Consider the following 21,825-nt stretch of genomic DNA (forward strand, 5'->3'; position numbering starts at 1 on the left):
GATAGGACGGCATTTCACAGTACAGATTGATAATGACCCAAGACATACCGTGAAGCAACCCAAGAGCCTCGTAAGGCAAAGAAAATTAAATGCTCTTAAATGTACGATGACCTCAAACCAATTGAGCATGCTTATTACTTACTGAAGACAAAGCTGAAGGACTGGCATAGCACCTCAAGTGAGGAAACTCAGCATTTGAGTCCATGGGTTCTAGACTTCAGGCAGTCATTGACTTGAAAGGATTTGCATGCAAGTATTAAAAATAATCCTAATATTTATGATTGCTAGTTTGTCCAATTACTTTTGAGCCTGTGGAAAATGGAAGGACTCTGTTAAATAAATAAATAAATAAATAAATGGCCGTAATTCCGAAATTGTTAATGCAATATTTTTATTAAACCCCTTGAATTAAAGCTGATACTTCAATCACATCTTAATTGCTTCATTTCAGATCGACTGTGGTGGTGTACTGAGGCAAAATTACGAAAATTGTCAATGTGCAAATACTTATGGTCTTGACTATAAGATTATTTGCATCTGTTTATATATATTTTTACGACTGTTAAAGCCGAATAATATATTCATAAATATGGGCAAGTTTAACTTTTAATGTTTCCACAAGGCAAAAATATTTAGTAACTTTATCTCATTTTGTTTTTGTTTTTTTTAAGGGTCCTACTCTAAGCACGAGTTCCAGGCAGAAACAAAAAAGTTGCTGGACATCGTGGCCAGGTCATTGTACTCTGAGAAAGAGGTAATGAATGATGAAAAATATTTATACAAAACTTGTAATATAACAGTATGACATATTGACAATCTGTGGACATGTTAATATGATTTAACTTAAGTTCCTTCACTTCAGTTAATGGCAAAAACTTTTTTGGCACTATTTTGGCACTATCAAAATTAGTTTTGCTAGCTGTGACATTTTGTGACAACCGCTATGAAACAAGTACAAAGACCTGTATCTCGCCAAACATTCATATAAATAAATTTAAAAAACCTTACACTAAACACACTTGCACAAAATGATCACATACAGTATAGGGATTTGAGTGTGAGAATTTTCCCACCCAATTTTCTTTCACTTTCGAATTAAATAAAAATGAATATATGATTTGTGCTGATCATTCAGCTCATGCTGGATTGAGTAGACATGTTCAGTTTTTAATTGTAGCATCAGTTCTCTAACTGAACTAAATTATTTTTATTAATATAAAAAAGCAAAATGACTGGGGCCGGTGCCTTGGTGGGCATTTACTTATAACTTTCTGTCCGAGTGAATAAATTTACATGTAATTATAGCTGAAATCACAGCACACGTTGTCTTTAACTTGTGTGTTTGTTGATTTAGTCAGACATGTCATTTATAAAAATCAGGATTTTAGCTTGGGAATGGCTTGGAAGTGACTGCTGGTTAATATGTATTCTTAATGGGCTGTATTTCAGTCACTATTTCATACTCGTTCTGCTGTCTGACAACAGAAATTGAAAAATATGTAAATGAGAACAGCTTTGTTGGGAATTTGGTTGTATTAAAATTCAATACGTGAGCACAGAGTAGGAAAGAAGCAAACAGATGTAAATGGCTGACAATAGGCAGAATGCAAATATGACACAACATAACATCATGTCAAATCTTTTGCAGAGCATGTGAGCAAAGTAAAGTAGTGTGACACTCCGCTTAATACTCCACTCTATGTGTTAGGGCTGCACGATTATGGCCAAAATGATAATCCTGATTATTTTGATCAATATTGAGATCTCGATTGTTCATCATGATTATTCATTGATTTTAGTGACGACATATTTTTATTGTACTTCCACATTTAAATAAACAGACCGCTGCTTTGACCTCCATGTTGTGCTACATTCCTGATAATGTACAAATCTTTGCATCAAATTAGACTGATCCTTAAAGTGCATCATCTCATAGAAGCAAAATATATATAAAATTGTACCCAAATTATAGGATAAGTAAAAAATAAAAATGCCATCAACCAAATGAAAATATGCATCAAATATAACAATATGCAACCAAATGAAAACAATTCAGGCCTATGCAGAAAAGTCAATAACAGTGTTTACAGGAGGAGAGACACAAGACAATTTCTTTCATAATAATTACAAATATTTAGGAGCACAGTTGAAGTTTAGGTTTGTTTGTTTTTTTAGCCATGGTAACGTTAATGTGCCACAACATAACGCACACGTAGACATGAAAAAACTTGCGCTTGTCAATTATGACAGAATTTAGGAACATACGGTGAGGGGAAAAAAGTATTTGATCCCCTGCTGATTTTGTACGTTTGACCACTGACAAAGAAATGATCAGTCTATAATTTTAATTTTTAGATTTATTTGAACAGTAAGAGATAGAATAACAACAAGAAAATCCAGAAAAACGCATGTCAAAAATGTTATAAATTGATTTGCATTTTAATGAGGGAAATAAGTATGTGACCCCCTCTCAATCAGAAAGATTTCTGGCTCCCAGGTGTCTTTTATACAGGTAACGAGCTGAGATTAGGAGCACACTCTTAAAGGGGGTGGGTATATATATATATATATATATATATATATAAAAAATGTGTGTGTATATGTATATGTGTGTGTATATATTGATGTGTATATAGATGTTAGAGACCTTGCCCCCCCCCCCCCCCCCCCCCCCCACTGTCTCAAAAGCAGTACAAAGCAGTTGGTGTTGTCCTTAAATTTGTAATAATTTCATAATCAGGAAAGCAACCACATAAAAAAATAAAGTTTATCGCAGTCCTCTTCATAATATAAAATTACGTTTTAATGTTTAGTTGTTGTTTTTTTTCATTGCAAACACTCCAGAGTGAAATTTGAAAATGTGTAGGTTTGGAATATCATGTTCAGGTCAGTATTCTTTAGCCTTGGTTTCATAACGCATCAGATTTGGAACATGTCAGTACTTAATCACTGCTTGGTTTCAGGTGTTCATAAGGGAGCTCATCTCGAATAGTAGTGATGCGCTAGAAAAGCTGCGACATAAGCTTATTACACGAGGAGGAGATTCTGAACCTCTGGAAATCCACCTACAGACTGATGCAGCTAGAGGCATTTTAACTATTCAGGTGTGTTTCAGCTGTGAAGATGTTTTCCTACAGGAAGTATTACTGGAGTGTTTACTGCATTATATACAGATAAGCTAATCTGAACGTTGAAAAATGTTCATTTAGGACACCGGTATTGGGATGAATCAAGAGGAACTGATTACCAACCTAGGCACGATTGCTTGCTCTGGCTCTAAGGTTTGTAACATTGCACACTGTGTCTCTCAATAGTGGTTTTCTCTCAAAACTCCCTTTTCCATATGATTATATTGTATTGTTTTATTGTTCATGTGCTGTTTGTTCTTCAGGCTTTTCTGGAGGCTCTTCAGAGCCAAGCCGACACCCAAAGCTCCATCATCGGGCAGTTTGGTGTCGGCTTTTACTCTGCCTTCATGGTGGCGGACAAACTAGATGTTTACTCTCAGAGTGCAGAACCTGGTATTCCCGGATACAAGTGGTCCTCAGACGGGTAAAATACAGAGCAAAGGTCTATGGTGTAGGGGAATGGAGAGAAAGCAGAAGTTTTCTGTAAAAGTTATTTGTGACAGTGCCCATTGTTAAAAGAGCTATTTAAATTATACTGAATTGTTTTGTTAATGTTTATGTATTCATTAACTAAAATTACATAAATACATAAACATTAATTCAATGCAGCTTTATTTATATAGCTCTTTTAACAATGGGCATTGTCACAAAGCAGCTGTATAGAAATCCAGATGTAGATTTAAATATGTCCCTAATGAGAGAGCCAGAGGTGACTGTGGCAAGAAAATAAAATAAACTGAGGAAAGAAACCTTGAGTGGAACTAGACGCAAGGGAACCATCCTCTTCGGAGTGTACTATTCACAGCAATCTCACAGGGAACATTAGGCTAGCCATGTGATGTCACAGCAGCAAGTAATTTTCTGATGAAGGAGGCTGCATGAAGTAGTAGAGCATCAGGATTATATATATATACACACACACACATACATACATACATACATACATACATATATATATATATATATATATATATATATATATATATATATATATATACACATTCATACATACATATACATACATATATATAATATATATATATATGGAAAAAACACTTTGACCAGCGGTTTTCATTAGAAGAAGACATTACGTGTTAATGCAGCCTAACTTTGTTTACCTACCAATCCACATCAACTAACTAACTTTGTTGGCTAACAAACTTCATTCAGTACATGAATATCTATAAGTTTGCTAGGTTAGCGATTTCTTTAGTTGTAAAATAGGCTGTATTATTTATATTTTTTCACTATCGCTAATGTTAACATCCACAAGAATTACTCCTTAACAAAAAAGTTCATTTATTCTCTGTTGAGGATTACCTTATAGATGGCTTGCAACTTGTTTATCCGAGCTGATGGTTGTAACTACAATCCTGAGGTGCAGGTACAGAGAAATATCCCATCAGCTGTTTGATTAGCTTAGTGATGAGCATCTGTCACACACCAATCACACAAACGTTCGTGCAAACACTGAGTGTTGATTGGCAGCACATTCCTGTTGCCAGATTACCATTTAAGATCAAGCCGCATCTCTGTTTTTTCTCAGCGCGTAGAACTCTCACCGTTGTTTTAACATTCATTCTGATATGTCGCCTTTTTACGTTCATTCAGCTTAAGGCGCTCCGCAAAAACACCTAAGGCTTTCTGTGGTAGGGAAAACCCTGTAGTAGGTCATTTACCACTTTAACCAGCACTGTCTCTGTACTGTGTTGAGACTTAAATCTTGACTGAAAGATTCATATTCTTCCTATGCAAATATGAGCCTATCTGGTCTGGATCCCAGTGACTGTAATAACTGATCACATTTTAAATGTGCTTCCTCAGCTGCTCCTGGTTTAACTATGGACTGTGAGAAATAAATATAAGAAGTTTTTGTTAATAAATATTAGTCATATATGAGCAAGGATTACAGCTCCACTTGTTCACTAAGACTTGTTTCCACCAAATGGAATTCTTAATCATTACAGACTCCTTCCATGAACTAACAATACTAGTGTCAATCCTCCTTATGACCTAATCCTAGCATTTAAAGAAAAAAGAGAGAAAAAAAAGGTTTTAGTAACTATTGGCCCTTTTTACTGACCATCATAAATGCATCTCTGTCGTCTAGTTGTGTCCCTAACTTCACCAAACTGGCTGATGTCCTGCCTCTGCAAAACAAACAAACAAACAACCCCTGTTTGGAATCCCACTGACTGTAATAATAATAGGCCCATCTACAAAATGAAAGTCATATAAAAAAAAAAATAATAATAATAATTTTAAAAAAAACCTTGGAGAAAGTGGTTTCCAAACAACTATCACATCTGGAGGCATACAACCTTTTCTGGACAATTCCAGTCTGGCTTTTATAAACAGGACAGCACAGAGACTGCACTTAGAATTTTAAATGATATTTTAATGGTCAGTGGGATGTTTCCATCTTGGTGCTGCTAGATCTGAGTGTGGCTTTTGACCATGCGTTAATAGAAAGGCTTCACAATTTGGTGGATATATCAGGGACTGCACTCAAATGGACAATTCTTTGTAAACTCTGGAAACCGTAGTGTGTGAAAATCCCAGGAGATCAGCAGTATCTGAAATACACAGACCATCTGTTATCAACAACTAAATTGTGAGTGGAGTTGAAAGTTTGACAGTTGAAAGTAGAAGGAAACCTTTTCTGCAGCTCAGGAGTGTTCCATATTGCTGTGGCCAGTGGTGTGAGACAGGGCACTAAGATTGTCTTACACCTGAAGGACGAATGCAAGGAGTTTTCTTCTGAGGACCGTGTTAAAGGTAACCTTTATAAATAAGAGATTAGTAGGTATTTATGTTACCTTATTGTTAGCAGTCCATTTGGTCATTGTTTGTATTTATTTGTATTAAAATTTCTCTACTATAGAGGTTGTGAAGAAGTATAGCAACTTTGTCAGTTTCCCCATTTACCTGAATGGCAGACGACTGAACACACTGCAAGTAAGCCAACTCTTTATGCTGTACCTGATAGGATATTTTACATCACTTTATTAGTCTTTATTAGCTATATTGGATTATGTGGTGCATCCACTGTACAAGTCCCTGTGTATGAGCTGTTATTATAAAACAAAGTATTCCAATGAGCGTGCTAATATTAATGTTCATGTTACCACCGGAACTACCTGTGCTGTTATTTGAAAATGCACACCTTTGACCAATCGGATCAGAGTGTTCAACCATGCTTTGGTATCATACAGTATAACGTTGTTTACACACACACACACACACACACACAGCTGATCGGATGATTAGCAAAACCCCACTGTAATGTGAGCTTTATAGGTTGCTTCTTTAGAAGCCTGTGTATTTCCTCTCTAGGCTCTCTGGATGATGGACCCTAAAGAGATCAGTGACTGGCAGCATGAAGAATTTTATCGCTATGTAGCAAAGGCATATGATAAACCACGCTACACACTGCACTACCGTGCTGATGCTCCCCTCAACATACGGAGCATTTTCTATGTTCCTGAGATGGTTAGTTGAACATGATGTATTGAATTGGCAGCAGATTACCATGTTTCATAAATTTGATTTCTTAGTTGCCTGACATTTTGTTGTTCATGTCTGAATGTAGAAGCCTACCATGTTTGACGTGAGCAGGGAGATGGGCTCCAGCGTCGCTCTGTACAGCAGGAAAGTCCTGATCCAGACCAAGGCTACAGACATTTTGCCCAAGTGGCTGCGCTTCTTGCAAGGTTGACCCAGTGTTCATTTCACCAGCTTTGTAAAATTGAGTTTGGCCAATTTAGCAATTTACTCAAACAGTTTATCATTGTAATGCACTAAAATATTTCTTAATATAGTGAAGAATTTGGTCATACCCACTCAAAGAAGGTTTTTCCTTTTCATTTTTGTCTACAATTTTTATTATAATAAAGAAGACATTGTGGTGGCTGTGGCTCAGGTGGTAGAGCGGGTTGTCCACTTATTGCAGGATTGGCGGTTCAATCCCCGGCCCAGATGAATCCACATGCCGAAGTGTCTTTGGTCAAGAAACTGTACCCCAAGTTGCTCCCGATGGCAGTTAAGCACCTTACGTTGTAGCTCTGCTGCCATTGGTGTGTGTGTGTGAATGGGTGAATGAGAAACGGTGTAAAGCTCTTTGCAGAACCACTAAGGTTAAAAGGTGCCATATAAGTGCAACCTGAAGGAGCTTCACCCAAGCTAGTGCACACATGACCAGAGGGGCACTACGGACCTTGCACAGCCTTTGTGCAATGCTGCCCTGACTTATTAACATAGGAGCAGTTAAAGCTCTAGTAGTTACCTGGAAACATTTAACCTCGAAACCTGCATTGCTACGTACACTCAAATTCTCGTTTGCCTTTAAAATTGGTTTGTTCTTAATATAGAGCAAACTGAATCCACAGTAATCCCATGGTGATCTTTAGGCTATCCATGCAGGCCCATATTCAGCAGAAGTGAGTGATTTTCACTCACAGGATGGATCAGGCAGGTCTGGAGAGCAGAAGGAGTCAGGATCACTGGTATCTCAGGAGAGAGGGAGGCATTACTATCTCCCCTTTCAATGAGAGTGACACTAATCAATTGTGAGCTCTTCTATGTGGAAGAAGGTAGTTTGTGCTTTCCTCCAAATGTCAGCTGCCCTGTGACAGCATGAACAGCAAAAAAAAAAAAGAAGCGGTGGCTATCTTCAAGTATGTTCGCCTAGTTAATGGGTAAATTGGCAAATGAGCAAATTGGAGAAAAATGGGGTAAGAATCTGTTTAGAATAAAATCTATATAGAATAATAAATTGATCAAATGCTAAAGAAACAAATGACCCGAGAAATTCTTTACATTTTCAACATAAAAGAAATGGTAGGATCTTTATGTACAATGGTGCTTGAAAGTTTGTGAAACTGTTAGAATTTTTATATTTCTGCATAAATATGACGTAAAACATCATCAGATTTTCTAAGTTCTGAAAGTAGATAATGAGAACAAACGAGACAAAAATATACTTTTAATTCTCTTATTATTGAGAAATTATCCAATTTCACATATCTGTGAGTGGCAAAAGAATGTGAACTTTACTTGCAGAATCTGGTGTGACCCCCTTGTGCGGCAATAACTGCAACTAAACTGTTGATCAGTCCTGCACATCAGTCTGGAGGAATTTTAGTCCATTCCTCAGTACAGAACCGCTTCAACTCTGGGATGTTAGTGGGATTCCTCACATGAACTGCTTGCTTCAGGTACTTCCACAAATTTTCTATTGGATTTAGGTCTGGATTTTGGCTTGGCCATTCCAAGACATTAACGTTTTTCTTCTTTAACCATTCCTTTGTAGAATGACTTGTATGCTTAGGGTCGTTGTCTTGATGCATGACCCACTTACACTTGAGATTCAGTTCATGGACAGATTCACTGCTATAATTCAGACTTCATTGTTTAATCAATGATGAAAAGCCGTCCTGGTCCAGATGAAGCAAAACCGGTCAAAACCACCATGTTTCACATATGGGATAAGGTGGAATGCAGTGTTTTCCTTTCTCCAAACATAATGCTTCTCATTTGAACCAAAAAGTTCTATTTTGGTCTCATCCATCCAGAAAACATTTTCCAATAGCTTGCTTGGCTTGTCCATGTGATCTTTACCAAACTGAAGATATGCAGCAATGTTCTTTTTGCAGAGCAGTGGCTTTCTCCTTGCAACCCTGCCATGCACACCATTGTTGTTCAGTGTTCTCCTGATGGTGGACTCATAAATATTAATATAAGCAAATGTGAGAGAGGCTGGGTTACCTTGGATTCCTTCTTGATCTTGCAGACTATTACATGTTTCACTTTTTGGAGTGATCCTTGTTGGTTGACCACTCCTGGGTAGGGTAACAATGGTCTTGAATTTCCTCCGTTTGTACACAATCTGTCTAACTGTGGATTGGTGGAGTTCAAAATCTTTCGGGATATTTCTGTAAATGTTTCCAGCCTGATGAGCATCAACAACTCTTTTTCTGAAGTCCTCAGAAATCTCCTTTGTTTGTGCCATGATACACTTCCACAAACATGTATCGTGACAATCAAACTTTGATAGATCCCTGTTCTTTATATAAAATGGGGTGCTCACACACCTGTCATTCCATTGATTGGAAAAAAAAAAACGAATTCTTCTTTTACCTTCAAATTAACTGCTAATCCTAGAGGTTCACACACTTTTGCTACTCACAGAAATGTTATATTGGATTATTTTCCTCAATACTTAAATGACCAAGTATAATATTTTTGTCTCATTTGTTTAATTGGGTTCCCTTTTTCTACTTTGTGTGAAAATATGATATTTTGGATCATGTTTATGCGAATATATAGAATGTTCTAAAGGGTGTACAAACTTTCAAGAACCACTGTATGTGTTTGTGTATTCTAGGAGTGGTGGACAGTGAGGACATCCCCTTGAATCTCAGCAGAGAATTACTACAGGAAAGTGCTCTCATCAGGTAAAACATGTCCTCTAATTTACTGCATTTAATTACAAGCACTTCAAGTTCAGAAAGTGCAAGAAGCCGTGCAGTCATTAAAGATTCCTGACCTTTCAAATTTTGCTGTTTAGTAAAAAAAAATAAAAATAATAATGTTAAAATTATTAGCTCATTATTTGCTCTTTTCTTTCTGTTCCTCAGGAAATTGCGAGATGTGCTGCAGCAGCGAATCATTCGTTTCTTGTTGGACCAGAGCAAGAAAGAGCCAGAGAAATATGCTCGCTTCTTCGAGGACTATGGGCTTTTTATGAGAGAAGGCATTGTCACCAGTGCTGAGCAGGACATTAAGGTTAGAGAGACCACAAATTGAGCATTTCATCCATACCCCATGACCCGGACCCAGATAAGTGGAAGAAAATGGGTGGGTGGATGGATGGATGCATATACTGATCATTCTCAAATAATTTTTTTGCATGGTGTTCCAGGCAAAAGTAAATTTTCTCATGGTGCCCCATTGAAAATGTTTTATTAAATCACAAAGATTTTTTAAGCAATTGCCAGAGGTAAATGCAAGAAATATATTTACATAACTATGATTTAATATAATTTACAAAATTATAATATATTTCCATAACTGTGATTCCGTGTTTGCATGTAAGTTCACATACTGACAACAGTGTCTCCCCAGAAGCATGCACAACTCTTGAACAGTGCTGTGTTAGTGATAAAAAAAAAAAAAAGAGAGAAAAAAAGAAGCAACAACCATATAGGAATGACACGGATGAGCTTCCACAATGCTTTCATTTTATATGTGAACATAACATGGTGTGTTGATGGGGTGTTGTATATTTTAGCAGAAATTATTAAAATCAGGTAAGACTGTGGTGTGTGTGCACTCATTTATATTTATGGAATTTGGCAGACGCCCTTATCCAGGGCGATTTACTGAAGTGCATTGAAGTCTCTATCAATTAAAAAAAAAATCCCGGTACTGGTTCACTAGGTCACAGACTGAGAATACCATCAGTCTTAAAACTCTGTTGTGAGGTAATATAGTAAGAAAAAAACAGACAACAATATTTTATTATTCTTTTTTTAAATGAAAAGTGCTAATTTAAGTACTTCAGGAAGAGTTTAATTTATGAGTCTTTAGACTCATTTGAAGACCGCTAGTGACTCAGCTGTTCGGGCATCTAGGTAAAGTTCCTTCCACCACCTAGGTGCCAAAACAGAAAAGAGTCTTGATGCGTGCCTTCCTTGTGCCCTGAGAGATGCTGGCACCAGTCTAGCAGTGCCAGAGGTTTGGAGGGAGCGTGGTGCAGTGTGGGGTGTGAAGTGATTTGAGGTAAATGGGTGCTAGTCCATTTTTGGCTTTGTAGGAAAGCATCAGAGTTTTAAATCTGATGTGGGCAGAGGAAGCAGTGGGTTGGTGTGGGAGAACCTAGGAAGGCTGAAAACAAGCCAGGCAGCTGCATTCTAGATCAGGTCGAATGACGCTCAGAGGTAGACCTGCCAGGAGTTAGTTGCTGTAGTCCAGTCTCGAAATGACAGGAGACTGAACCAGCACCTGAGTGGCCTGTATGGATAGAAATGGACGAATTCTTCTGATGATGTAAAGGAGAAATAAACATGAGCATATCAGATTAGCAATGTGAGAGGAAAAGGACAGTTGATTGTCCATGGTTACCCCAAGGTTGCATGCAATAACCGAAAGTGTGATCAGAGAGTTGTCAAGGGAGATCACAAGTTCCTGACATGGTGATGAATCAGCGGGGATGAACAACATGAGCTTGATGAACAGGGATGAGCTGCCCTGCCATCCATGATGAGATGTCTGCCAGACATGCCGAGATCTGAGCAGAACTGAGTGATCTACCGATTGGATCTGAGGGAGGGAAGGAGAGGATGAGTTGAGTGTCATCTGCATAGCAGTGGTATGAGAACCCATGTGAGGATATGACTTCACCAAGAGACAGATTATAGAGGGAGAACAGAAGCAGGCAAAGTACTGAGCCTTGTGGGACATCAGTGGAGAGTCTGCGGGGAGCAGATGTGGATCCCCTCCATGAAACCTGGTATGAGCTACCTTCCTGTTAGGAAGCAAACAGGTGCCATGCTGCACCACAAATTCCATGACTCATGTGGGTGAACAAGAGATTCTTGTGGTTGACTGTCAAATGCTCTGAAAAGGCAAGGAGGATGAGGACTGATGACAGTTTGGGCTCATCTAGCAGCTTGTAGCTTCTCAGTGACTGCCAAAAGGGCAGTCTTTGAGGAATGTGCCGCTTTGAAGCTAGACTGGTTAGGATCTGGGAGGTTGTTCTGTGAGAGGTAGAGAGACAGTTGATTGTAGACAGTGCATTCAAGGATTTTAGAAAGAAAAGAGAGACGTGATGCCAGTCAGAATTTGCCGATGTAGGAGGGATCCAGAGTGAGTTTCTTCAGGATAAGAATAACCCTTGCTCTCTTGAATGCAGTTGGTACATGACCAGATGATATGGACCTATTGATGATAGTCATGATGACGGGGAGGAGGTTTTGTGAGATGGTCTGGAGGGACTGGGGATGGTGGAAGGGACTGGATCCAATTGGCAGGTGGTGAATCCCAGGACAAGATGACCTGCAGGACCTATTCTGTTGCTAGATTAGAAATATGTGCTAATGAAGGACAAGGGGAATCTTCATTGGGTAGGAGTTAGGGTAGAAGTGAAGGTCTGGCGGTTTACTTTCAATCTTCTTATCATAAAAGGTGACAAAGTCATCAGCAGTCAGGGAGGACAATCCAATTAAAAAATATCCACTCATAAGCAGAGTATAATGCTCTTGCAGTGTGCATAAGCAGCATATTTATCGCATCTGGCTTAATGAAATTATCTTAGGCAGCGATCATGCTGCTGTGAGTGGCTTATTAACCATTTAGTCTGTTTAGTTTCTTTGGTTGAGGTAAAAGGGTTGGTAAAACTTGAAACTCTGATGTCACCTCCCTGTAGTCCCTCACAACGTGAACTAGGAAAAAAAGAATACAACAGGGAAGTGAATTTCAGAAAACTCATTCAGAAAGATCAACATTGTTCTTTCTTTTGCAGTCTGTGGTAAATTAACCACACAAGCCATAGCTAATAGTTCAATTTAGTTCAGTTTTATTTGTAAAGCGCTTTAAACAATGGACATTGTGTCAAAGCAGCTTAACAGAAATTCTGGATATAGATTTTAAATGTATGAATTTATCCCTAATGAGCAAGCCAGTGGCGAGGAAAATAGGAAATTATGGAAAGAGATACAGGGTCATAGGGCTCTACGGTAACAGTTTCTTTTAGGAGCACTTGTGCTTCTAATTACAAAAATTTAGGGGCCCAGTTGAAGTTTAGTTTTTGTTGGTTTTTTTTTGGTGGTTGTTGTTGTTGTTTTTTTAGAGATGATAAGGTTAATGTCCCACAATATAACACAGAAGTAGTCATGAGAAAACTTGAGCTTGTCAATTATGACAGAATTTAGGAACATAATGTGAGCCATGACAAATTAATTTACCCTCTGATAAACTAAATGGTAATATTTTCGGTTATTTTTTGCAGGCTGTATGCAAAAAAACAACCATTAACTACCTTGTACACAAATACAATAAACCTCAATGTTCAGTCTTTGAAGCGTGCTCCTCTTAAATATATTTAAAGCTACACTATTAGACATTTTCCACTGTCATGGTTCTGGGCTGGAGTCAGTTCTCGAACCGCTCTGTGTATATTGTGTATATATCTGAATAATCTCATATAGGCTGTGATTGGGTGAGTTCATTTATCTGCCAAATACAAAGCGCTTTAGTTTAATGGTGTTCATTAGGGATGCTCCGACCAGGATTTTTTTTTTGACCGAAACCGATCCAGATACCAATATTTTTTTGTTTAAGCTTTAATCAGGAGGTCTGTCATAAGCAGTTAAATGTAAGCTCTCTACTCATGGTAACTGTTAACTGAGTTAAAATAATAGCAATGAGAAATACTGTTTGTTAATTGATAAATACACAAGCATAAAATATTTATTTTTAAATATTTGAAACAATAAAGAGTCCTAATTAAAAGTAGACTAACACAAGCATGATCCATATTAGGAAAAAGGCTAATAGCTTTCTAAGATTACTATGCTTAATGTCAAATTGATATAAAATACAATCCATAGTAATGAAACATTATTTAATTTCTCATTTTATTTATATTTTATGAAGTTATATCTATTTTTTTATATTAAATTATTTTATTTTAACTAAGCACATGCCCAACGCTGCTGTGTCTACACAAGCATGTCACAGTCGCAGGTTCAGGTCATTTTGCGAAATCAATAAAAGATGGCGGTTTGTGAGATCAGCAAGTTGAGAGGAGCAGATGATGTACAGTATTACTCGTCATCATAATGGCTTCTTTGCAGTATTTACACACAGTATTCAGTTGACTGAGCTGATGAAAAGCAGTTTGAAAGTAATTGTTGCACAGTGTAGATGCATTTTGGACTCCCTGTAGTTTTTATTCTGATTGTATTATACAACTACTATTATTATTGGTAGTAGTAGTAGTACTACTACAGGTCACTCGCACCGGTGCAAACAAATATTCATTCACAGTCGTACAAAGTACTTTTCAGTCGCAAATGCGAGTGAAATAGTCGCACTGTAGAGTCGACCCTGGGTCATCAAGTCCCACACAAGCAGACTAAAGTGTAGCTTCTTCCCTAGAGCTGTAGCTTCCACCCCCTTATCAATGTGCAATATACCTCCAATGATTTTGTATCAAATATGCAATATATACATTTCAATTATCATGTGCAGTATCTGTATATATACACTGTACACTGTACTTCTTTTTTACTTATTCTTAATTCATTATTTTTAAATGCTTTAATTTTAAGTGTAATGTTTAAGTGTACTTTGTTGCTTTCTGTGATGCGTTACAAATGACAGAAACACTGACGAAACTGAACAACTTATTAAACACCTTCACATATGGAGAGAGGAAAAAGATGCTAGCCAGCTTTAACGAGCCACTTTTATGTTTATGAGAACAGGACATCACACCTTGCAGCTGAAACGCTGACTAATGACTTCACAAAGTTTCTCAAGGGCGCAAACATTATGTCCTATACGTGTTCATCAGCTACTATGTTTTAAAATTAATTGGTCATTTAATCCACCCCTGAACTTTGATCGTTCATCTCTATTTGAATTTACATCCTCTACACTGCTGGAGGAGTCTGATGCACTCACCAATTGTAATAATAAATAACAATAGTAAGCTAATTATAAAAAATAAGCTGAGAAGTGATGAAAGCTAACTGTAATTATTACTTATTTAGAGATTCATGTTTAGTCAGTGAATACTTACAATCACACCCAGCTTAGCAGACAGTTTCTATGCATGAAAGTTTCTAGGTACCACTTCATATTCTAATAATTGGTGAAATGTACATACCTATTTGTAATGTGAATCTATTTAATTATAACCATTTGAATTACAGTTTAATGTTCCCTATAAATGTTTGTACATGTTAGAACAGTATCTTATGTTTCTAATTATTTTAATTTACCATGCATCAGGAGGACATAGCCAAGCTGCTCCGCTTTGAGTCCTCGGCATTGCCTGCTGGGCAGCAAACCAGCCTCATGGACTATGCCTCACGCATGAAGGCAGGCACCAGGAACATTTACTACTTGTGTGCTCCCAACCGCCATCTGGCTGAACACTCACCATATTTCGAGGCCATGAAAATGAAGGACATGGAGGTGAGCCCAAAATCTTCCAGGTCAGAAGACGTGTCAGGATTAAATAAAATAATGGTTGGAACGGTGGGAAAAAATGTGCATCCCAGTTTTACAGTTTTCACTATATTACAATATTTATATAGCTTACTTTACATATACAGCCATGTGAAAAAATAAGTACATTAAATGGAAATTGTTGGACAAGCAAACATTTGATTATCTTTGAAACAGTGCCTATTAATAATGTTGATATACTTGAACAAAACCACAAGGAAAATTTGACTTTTCACTAATTCAAAAGAATATTCAAAAGAAATATCTATAGATGTGATATACTTCTGTGGAAAAAGTAAATACACTCTTGGCATCATAAGCTAGTATTGCCCCCTACAGAAGAAAGAACTTCTTGTAGGCATTTTTCATAATTGTCCACCAGGCTTGCTGAAATTTTTGGACACTTTTCCATGCATTATTCTTTCAGCTACAAGATGTTTGAGGATTTTCTTGCATGTTCTGCTTGTTTCAAATCCCCCCACAACAATTCAATGGGATTCAAATCTGGGCTTTGACTAGGCTATCCGTTTCCCTCCGTTTATTCTTTTTGAGCTATTTCTTTGTGTATTTGCTAGTGTGCTTAAGATCATTATCGTGTTGAAAGGTCCACTTTTGGTTCAACTTCAACTTTCAGACAGATGGCCTTGCATTATATTTAAGCACTCTTTGATATGATGCAGAATACATAGTTGAATCAATGAATGCAAGCTGACCAGTCCCTGAGTCAGCAAAGTAACCTGAAACCATAACATTTCCACCACCGTGCTTCACAGTTGGTATGAGGTGCTTCTCCTAAAAAGCTGTCTTTGGTCTACGCAAACATGTCTGCTGTTACTGTGGCCAAAGAACTCTTTGATTCGTCTGTCCAGTGCACATTATTCCAAAAGGCGTGGTCTTTGCCTATATGCTATATGTAATCTTGCAAAGGCTTTATCCTGGCACGCCTCCCATGCAGGTCAAATTTGTGCAATCTCATTCTGATTGTAGAAGCATGCACTATGACACCAACAGTTGCACGACTTACTAGCAGGTCCTGTGATGAAATTTTAGGGTTCCTGGAGACATCTTTTTGCATCGGACAAAAAAACGGCTGCATTTGGGCTGAATTTGCTGAGGCAAGCAGTCCTGGACAAATTGGCAGTCGTTTGAAATTCATAGGCATCCACAACCTTTTTTTCTGAAGGCCTTACAGAACTCTTTAGATCTTGGCCTGATGACACCACACACCTCAACAACAAAGGGAACACCAGACACTAGATATGAGGTTTAAATAAGACAAGTTCCACCTGCGCTCCCTAAGCAGGTTCTAATGATTGGCACCCAAACTTGAACACCTGATTCTAATTTTATGGATTTGCAAGTGTGATAAATGTAGGGGTATACTTATTTTTTCCATCTGTTTTTTTTTTCCATTTAAATTGTGAAAATTACTACAAAATGTCAATTTTGTGTAATTTGATAGTGTATCAACTTTATTAATAGGCACTGTTTCAAAGAGGATCAAATGTTGTGAATGTGTCTTGTGAATTTACTGAAATGTTTTGTTAAGAGAATTGCACTTGCTTCCTCTACCAATAAAATAAAAAGAAATGGCATTTTATCTACAATCCCAATTCCGAAAAGTTGGTACAGTATGGAAAATGCAAACAAACAAACAAAAAGGAGTCATTTGAAAAGGCAATTCACCCTGTGCTATATTGAAAACACATTATTAACGCATTATTTGATGTTTTACTTATACACTCATTTCAAATATGATGCTGCAACACACTCCAAAAAAAGTTGGGACGGTCAACTGTTTACCACTGTGTAACATCAACTTTGGGCTTTAGTAACATCAGTCTTTGGGCACTGAAGACACCAGTTGGCTTAAGTTTAGCAAGTGGAATTTTTCCCCATTCATCCATTATGCATTTCTTTAGCTGCGCAACTCTATGGCGCTTTCATTGCCTTATTTTGCGCTTCATAATGCGCCACACATTCTCAATTGGAGACAGGTCAGGACTGCAGACAGGCCATGCTAGCACCCGCACTTGCACTTGCACAACCATGCTCTTGTAATCCAGGCAGAATGTGGTTTGGCGTTGTTTTACTCTGGATGATAGCATATGTTGCACCTAAATGTGTATATTTCTTTCTGCATTAATGATGCCCTCACAGTTATGCTGTGGGCACTGACACACCCCCATAACATGACACATTCTGCCTTTTGGACGTGACACTGATAACATCTTGGATGGTTCTTTTCATTTTTGGCCCGTAGAATACGACAGCTGTTTTGTCCAAAAACTATTTGAAATGTTGACTCATTGGACCACAAAACACGGTTCCACTGTGCTACTATCCATCTCAGATGAGGCCGAGCCAGAGAAGTCGGCGGCACTTCTGACATTTACGCACGATAACATTTGACCAGAGTCCTTGAATATTTTAATTATAGAAGGTGCACTGTAGAAGGTGAAATGCCCAAAATGTTGCTCTCAAAGGTTTATTATTTGCTCACACATCTGTTGGCAGATGCCCAAGCCTCGACCCATCCTTGCTCTTGAAGGACTAGGCCTTTTTTGGAAGCTCCAAAGGACTAGGCCTTTTTTGGATACTATGATTAGATGATTGCCTCACCTGTTTCACATCACCTTCTTATTTCTACTTGTCACATCGCTATAAGTCCTAAATTGCCCCTGTCCCAACTTTTTTGGAATGTGTTGCATGCAACCTTCAAAAAACTATGCAGTTGATTAGGTAAAACATCAAGTACCTTGTCTTTGTTTATTTTTTTTGTTGAAATGCAAGTTAAAGTACATTTACAAATCAGTCACCTTTGTTTTTATTAGCATTTTCCATAACGTCCCAACTTTTTTGGAATTGGGGTTGTATATTACACCTTTTTCAAAAGCAGAATAACCTATTGTGAAAATCTTCCACACACCAATCTTAAATGTAACCAGACAAGGTGATTCTAAATTGTCAATTGATGCCCTGATTTCATCCTGTCTTTTCCGACTCACCCTGCAGGTGCTGTTCTGTTATGAGCAATTTGATGAGCTAACACTGCTCCACCTCAGAGAGTTCGACAAGAAGCAGCTCATGTCTGTGGAAACTGACATTGTAGTTGACCACTACAAGGAAGAAAAGTTTGAAGCCAGCAAGCTAGGTAAGATGTGTTCTTTTATTTTTATTTATTTTTTTATCCTGCACCCTCTTGTTCTTGTACTTGCAATATGCATCAAATGTAACATGTAACAGTTCATACTGAACACATATACCTCCACATATAAACACATGTCATGTAAGCACTGTTGAGGGTTCTGAGTTTTAAGAAACATTCCAATTCATTTTACCTGCAACATGCAGGCTAACCTCTATACCAAGCCAATGGCCGTCAGACTGAACACAAAATAAACTGTTATTGTGAAAAAGTGGAAGGACTTTGCTGCCTGGATTCAGTTGAGACCGAAAGTTTACATTCTCCTAGCCTAAAGATATTCAGCCTCTGTTTTTCACAACTCCACACATTTCAGGTTACCAGACATTTTGGCAAGTCAATCTACTTTCTTCATATCAGAGATTTTTAATCCAAAGGACACCATCCAAACTGTGAAGAATAGGGGTGGTAACATCATGTTGTGGGGCTGTTTTGCTGGAAAAGGGTGTCGGGCTAAAATATTAAGGGTTTATCACTTAGCTCTACTATAACCTAAGACAGAAATACAACCCCAATTCCAAAAAAGTTGGGATGCTATGTAAATAAAAACAGAATGCAATGATTTGTGAACGTCACAAATCATGTCAAACCCATGTTACATAGAACATAGAAAACTTAGCAAATGTTTAAACTGAGAAAATGTACCATTTTAAGGAAAAAATAAAGTAATTATTAATTTGATGGATGCAACATGTCTCAAAAATATTTGGGACGGGGGAAACAATCGGCTGGAAAAGTAAATGTTACTAAAAAGAAAATAGCCGGATGTTTTTTGGCAGTAACATGATTGGGTATAAAAAGAGCATCTTGGTGAGGCAGTCTTTCTGAAGTAAAGATGGGATGGAATCTGAATGGAAGCAGCTGTTGCTCTAAAACCTGTATATACCTTTCAGCATTGATGCCTTTCCAGATGCAAAAGCTGCTCATTCCATAGGCACTAATGCACACCCATACCGTCTACTTTGTCAAATGCACAGTAGAATATTAAGTGGGCTGTGGATCTGTGGATACACTACTGTGGTTGATGGTATGAATCCCTATCAAAATAGGGATAAGGATAAAATAATGATCTTGACACGTTTATTAATGTTAACTCCTCAGTTGTTTCTCAGTTGCATCTTTGTTATGGCCAAGACATTAAATCATGACCACTTTAATGTTCAAGCACTGATTATATATCGCAAGTTTATTGCTATTGTATGTATTATAGTATGTTCTTTTTTTTATTCTTCTTCATTTATTACCAATGTTAGCATCAGAACAATTAAGCGAGCAGCATGCTGAGGATCTAATGGCCTGGATGAGGAACTGTCTTGGTCAGAAAGTCACAAATATCAAGGTTAGACAAACAGTTTACTCAGAATGTGTTGTGAACGTTAGAACTGAAATTGATTGAAAGCATTTGTCTACATGCTTTATCAGGTGACCCCTCGTCTGAACACTCACCCTGCCATGATCACAGTGCTGGAGATGGGAGCATTACGACATTTCCTTCGCACTCAGCAGCTGGCACGCACTGTGGAGGAGAGGGCACAGATCCTGCAGCCCACACTGGAGATCAATGCTGGGTAAGAAAAAAATGGTGTATTTTATGGTGCATCATCTCTGTCTTTCTTTGTTTATTCCAATCTGGCCTTGTGATTCTTACTGCTTATGAGTGGTTTGCATCTTGTGGTATGGCCTCTATCTCTGAAGTCTTCTTCGAATGGTGGATTGTGATACTTTCACCCTGCCCTGTGGAGGTTGGTGTTGATGTCACTGACTGTTGTTTTTGGGTTTTTCTTCACAGCTCTTACAATGTATCTTGATGTTGGCTTATCCAGTTTAACAGCAAATTCAGTCTTCATGGATGAAACTGAAGTCTAAAACTAAGAGTAGATGTTCAGAGCTGTTTATTGTTTAAACAAGCAATCTAACAGAACACACCTTGGTAACAAAACACCTCTCAGTCACATGTTCCATTGTTTTTGCTTGCTAAAAAGTGGGTTGTCTGATACAAAATATTCTATGTTCTATATCATTTAACACATCTACATGTACTGTAAATACCAGGAAATAAAAGCTGAAATTCTAAACTCTCTTCTTATTTTTATCTTTTGATATCTATTTGATCTTTTTATCTTTTGATATCATTCCAATTGTTTCAGAGGGAACTGTATGACTACAGTATACACCAACATTTCTATCTTCCAGTATCTCTATCGCATTGAAAAATTCAAATAAGAAAAATTAATACCAGGAATTTTAACTTCAGTTTAAATTAAAAAATTTCAAACACAAAACATGGGAGCACTGGTTGAAAGCAGAATTATTGCTAGATAAATCTAAAACTGTGTATTAAACTGTTCGGCTCTACATTGTGCCCATTGTCCTGTTTTAGTAGTTACTGTACTCTCCTGTGTTTTAGCACACGTCTTCACGTGCACTTTATGTAGAATGTTTGCAGATCTTATTTAGTTCTATGTCGTCTCATGTGGTTAGCGTGTTGTTTTATGTAGCACCGTGGTCCTAGAGGAAGGTTGTTTCGTTTCACTGTGTACTGTACCAGCTGTATATGGTTGAAATAAAACCACTTGAATAATCTTAACCGATGCTCCATCCATACCATATCACCCTTGATTTCTGTCTCCTGTCTAACAGGGACACCATACTGGCAATAATGGAACAAAATTTTTAATTTGAACTCTTTGCTTTTTTCAAAGTTGAACTGTTTGGTGAATTTTCTTTCAGCGATCTGCTTAAATTGGCTTAATGTAATATAAACAATGGAGTTAAAAGGAATAGCGTTTCTTAAGTCAGTATTGATTACAGTGCTGTGAAAAAGTCTTTGCACTCCCTTGTGACAGTAGACATGACAGTTGTCATTGGTTAATTGCATGAATGTGCAGGTGTTCCTAATAAAGTGGATGGTGTGTTGTATGTCTGTGTACAGTATATAGTATTAGTTGGCATTGGTATAAGCAAAATGATTCCTACCAATTTTCTGATGAGAGCATTCATAATAAAGTATTTATCACATTATATAGAACTGTATTTTCAAAGTGGAACATTTTGCCTTTCTTGCAGGCATGACCTCATCAGAAAGCTTCATGTGCTGAAAGACTCTAATCCTGAACTTGCACAGCTGCTTCTTGAGCAGGTTTGTTAGACTTAAGAAGCCAAACTGATAATTTGACTATTAGTTCAAGAAGTCATCCCTGTATAATAGCCCCCCCACCCACACACACACACACACACACACACACACACACACAC

General features: G+C 37.6%; 1 protein-coding gene across 1 annotated transcript in view; it reads left to right on the plus strand.

Moving 5' to 3' along the window:
• trap1 (TNF receptor-associated protein 1) overlaps positions 1 to 21,825 on the plus strand; it is a 41,349-nt gene that overhangs the window by 17,824 nt on the left and 1,700 nt on the right. The window contains exons 3-17 of the mRNA XM_017452710.2: positions 672 to 754; positions 2,964 to 3,104; positions 3,210 to 3,281; positions 3,392 to 3,552; positions 5,797 to 5,906; positions 6,013 to 6,086; positions 6,465 to 6,620; positions 6,721 to 6,841; positions 9,514 to 9,583; positions 9,767 to 9,914; positions 15,147 to 15,332; positions 18,381 to 18,519; positions 19,824 to 19,909; positions 19,993 to 20,138; positions 21,637 to 21,709. Of these exons, the coding sequence (XP_017308199.1) occupies positions 672 to 754; positions 2,964 to 3,104; positions 3,210 to 3,281; positions 3,392 to 3,552; positions 5,797 to 5,906; positions 6,013 to 6,086; positions 6,465 to 6,620; positions 6,721 to 6,841; positions 9,514 to 9,583; positions 9,767 to 9,914; positions 15,147 to 15,332; positions 18,381 to 18,519; positions 19,824 to 19,909; positions 19,993 to 20,138; positions 21,637 to 21,709 (1,766 nt within the window). The remainder of the gene's footprint in view (positions 1 to 671; positions 755 to 2,963; positions 3,105 to 3,209; positions 3,282 to 3,391; positions 3,553 to 5,796; positions 5,907 to 6,012; positions 6,087 to 6,464; positions 6,621 to 6,720; positions 6,842 to 9,513; positions 9,584 to 9,766; positions 9,915 to 15,146; positions 15,333 to 18,380; positions 18,520 to 19,823; positions 19,910 to 19,992; positions 20,139 to 21,636; positions 21,710 to 21,825) is intronic.

Source organism: Ictalurus punctatus, chromosome 2 (assembly GCF_001660625.3).
Source record: "Ictalurus punctatus breed USDA103 chromosome 2, Coco_2.0, whole genome shotgun sequence".
Lineage (NCBI taxonomy): Eukaryota > Metazoa > Chordata > Actinopteri > Siluriformes > Ictaluridae > Ictalurus > Ictalurus punctatus.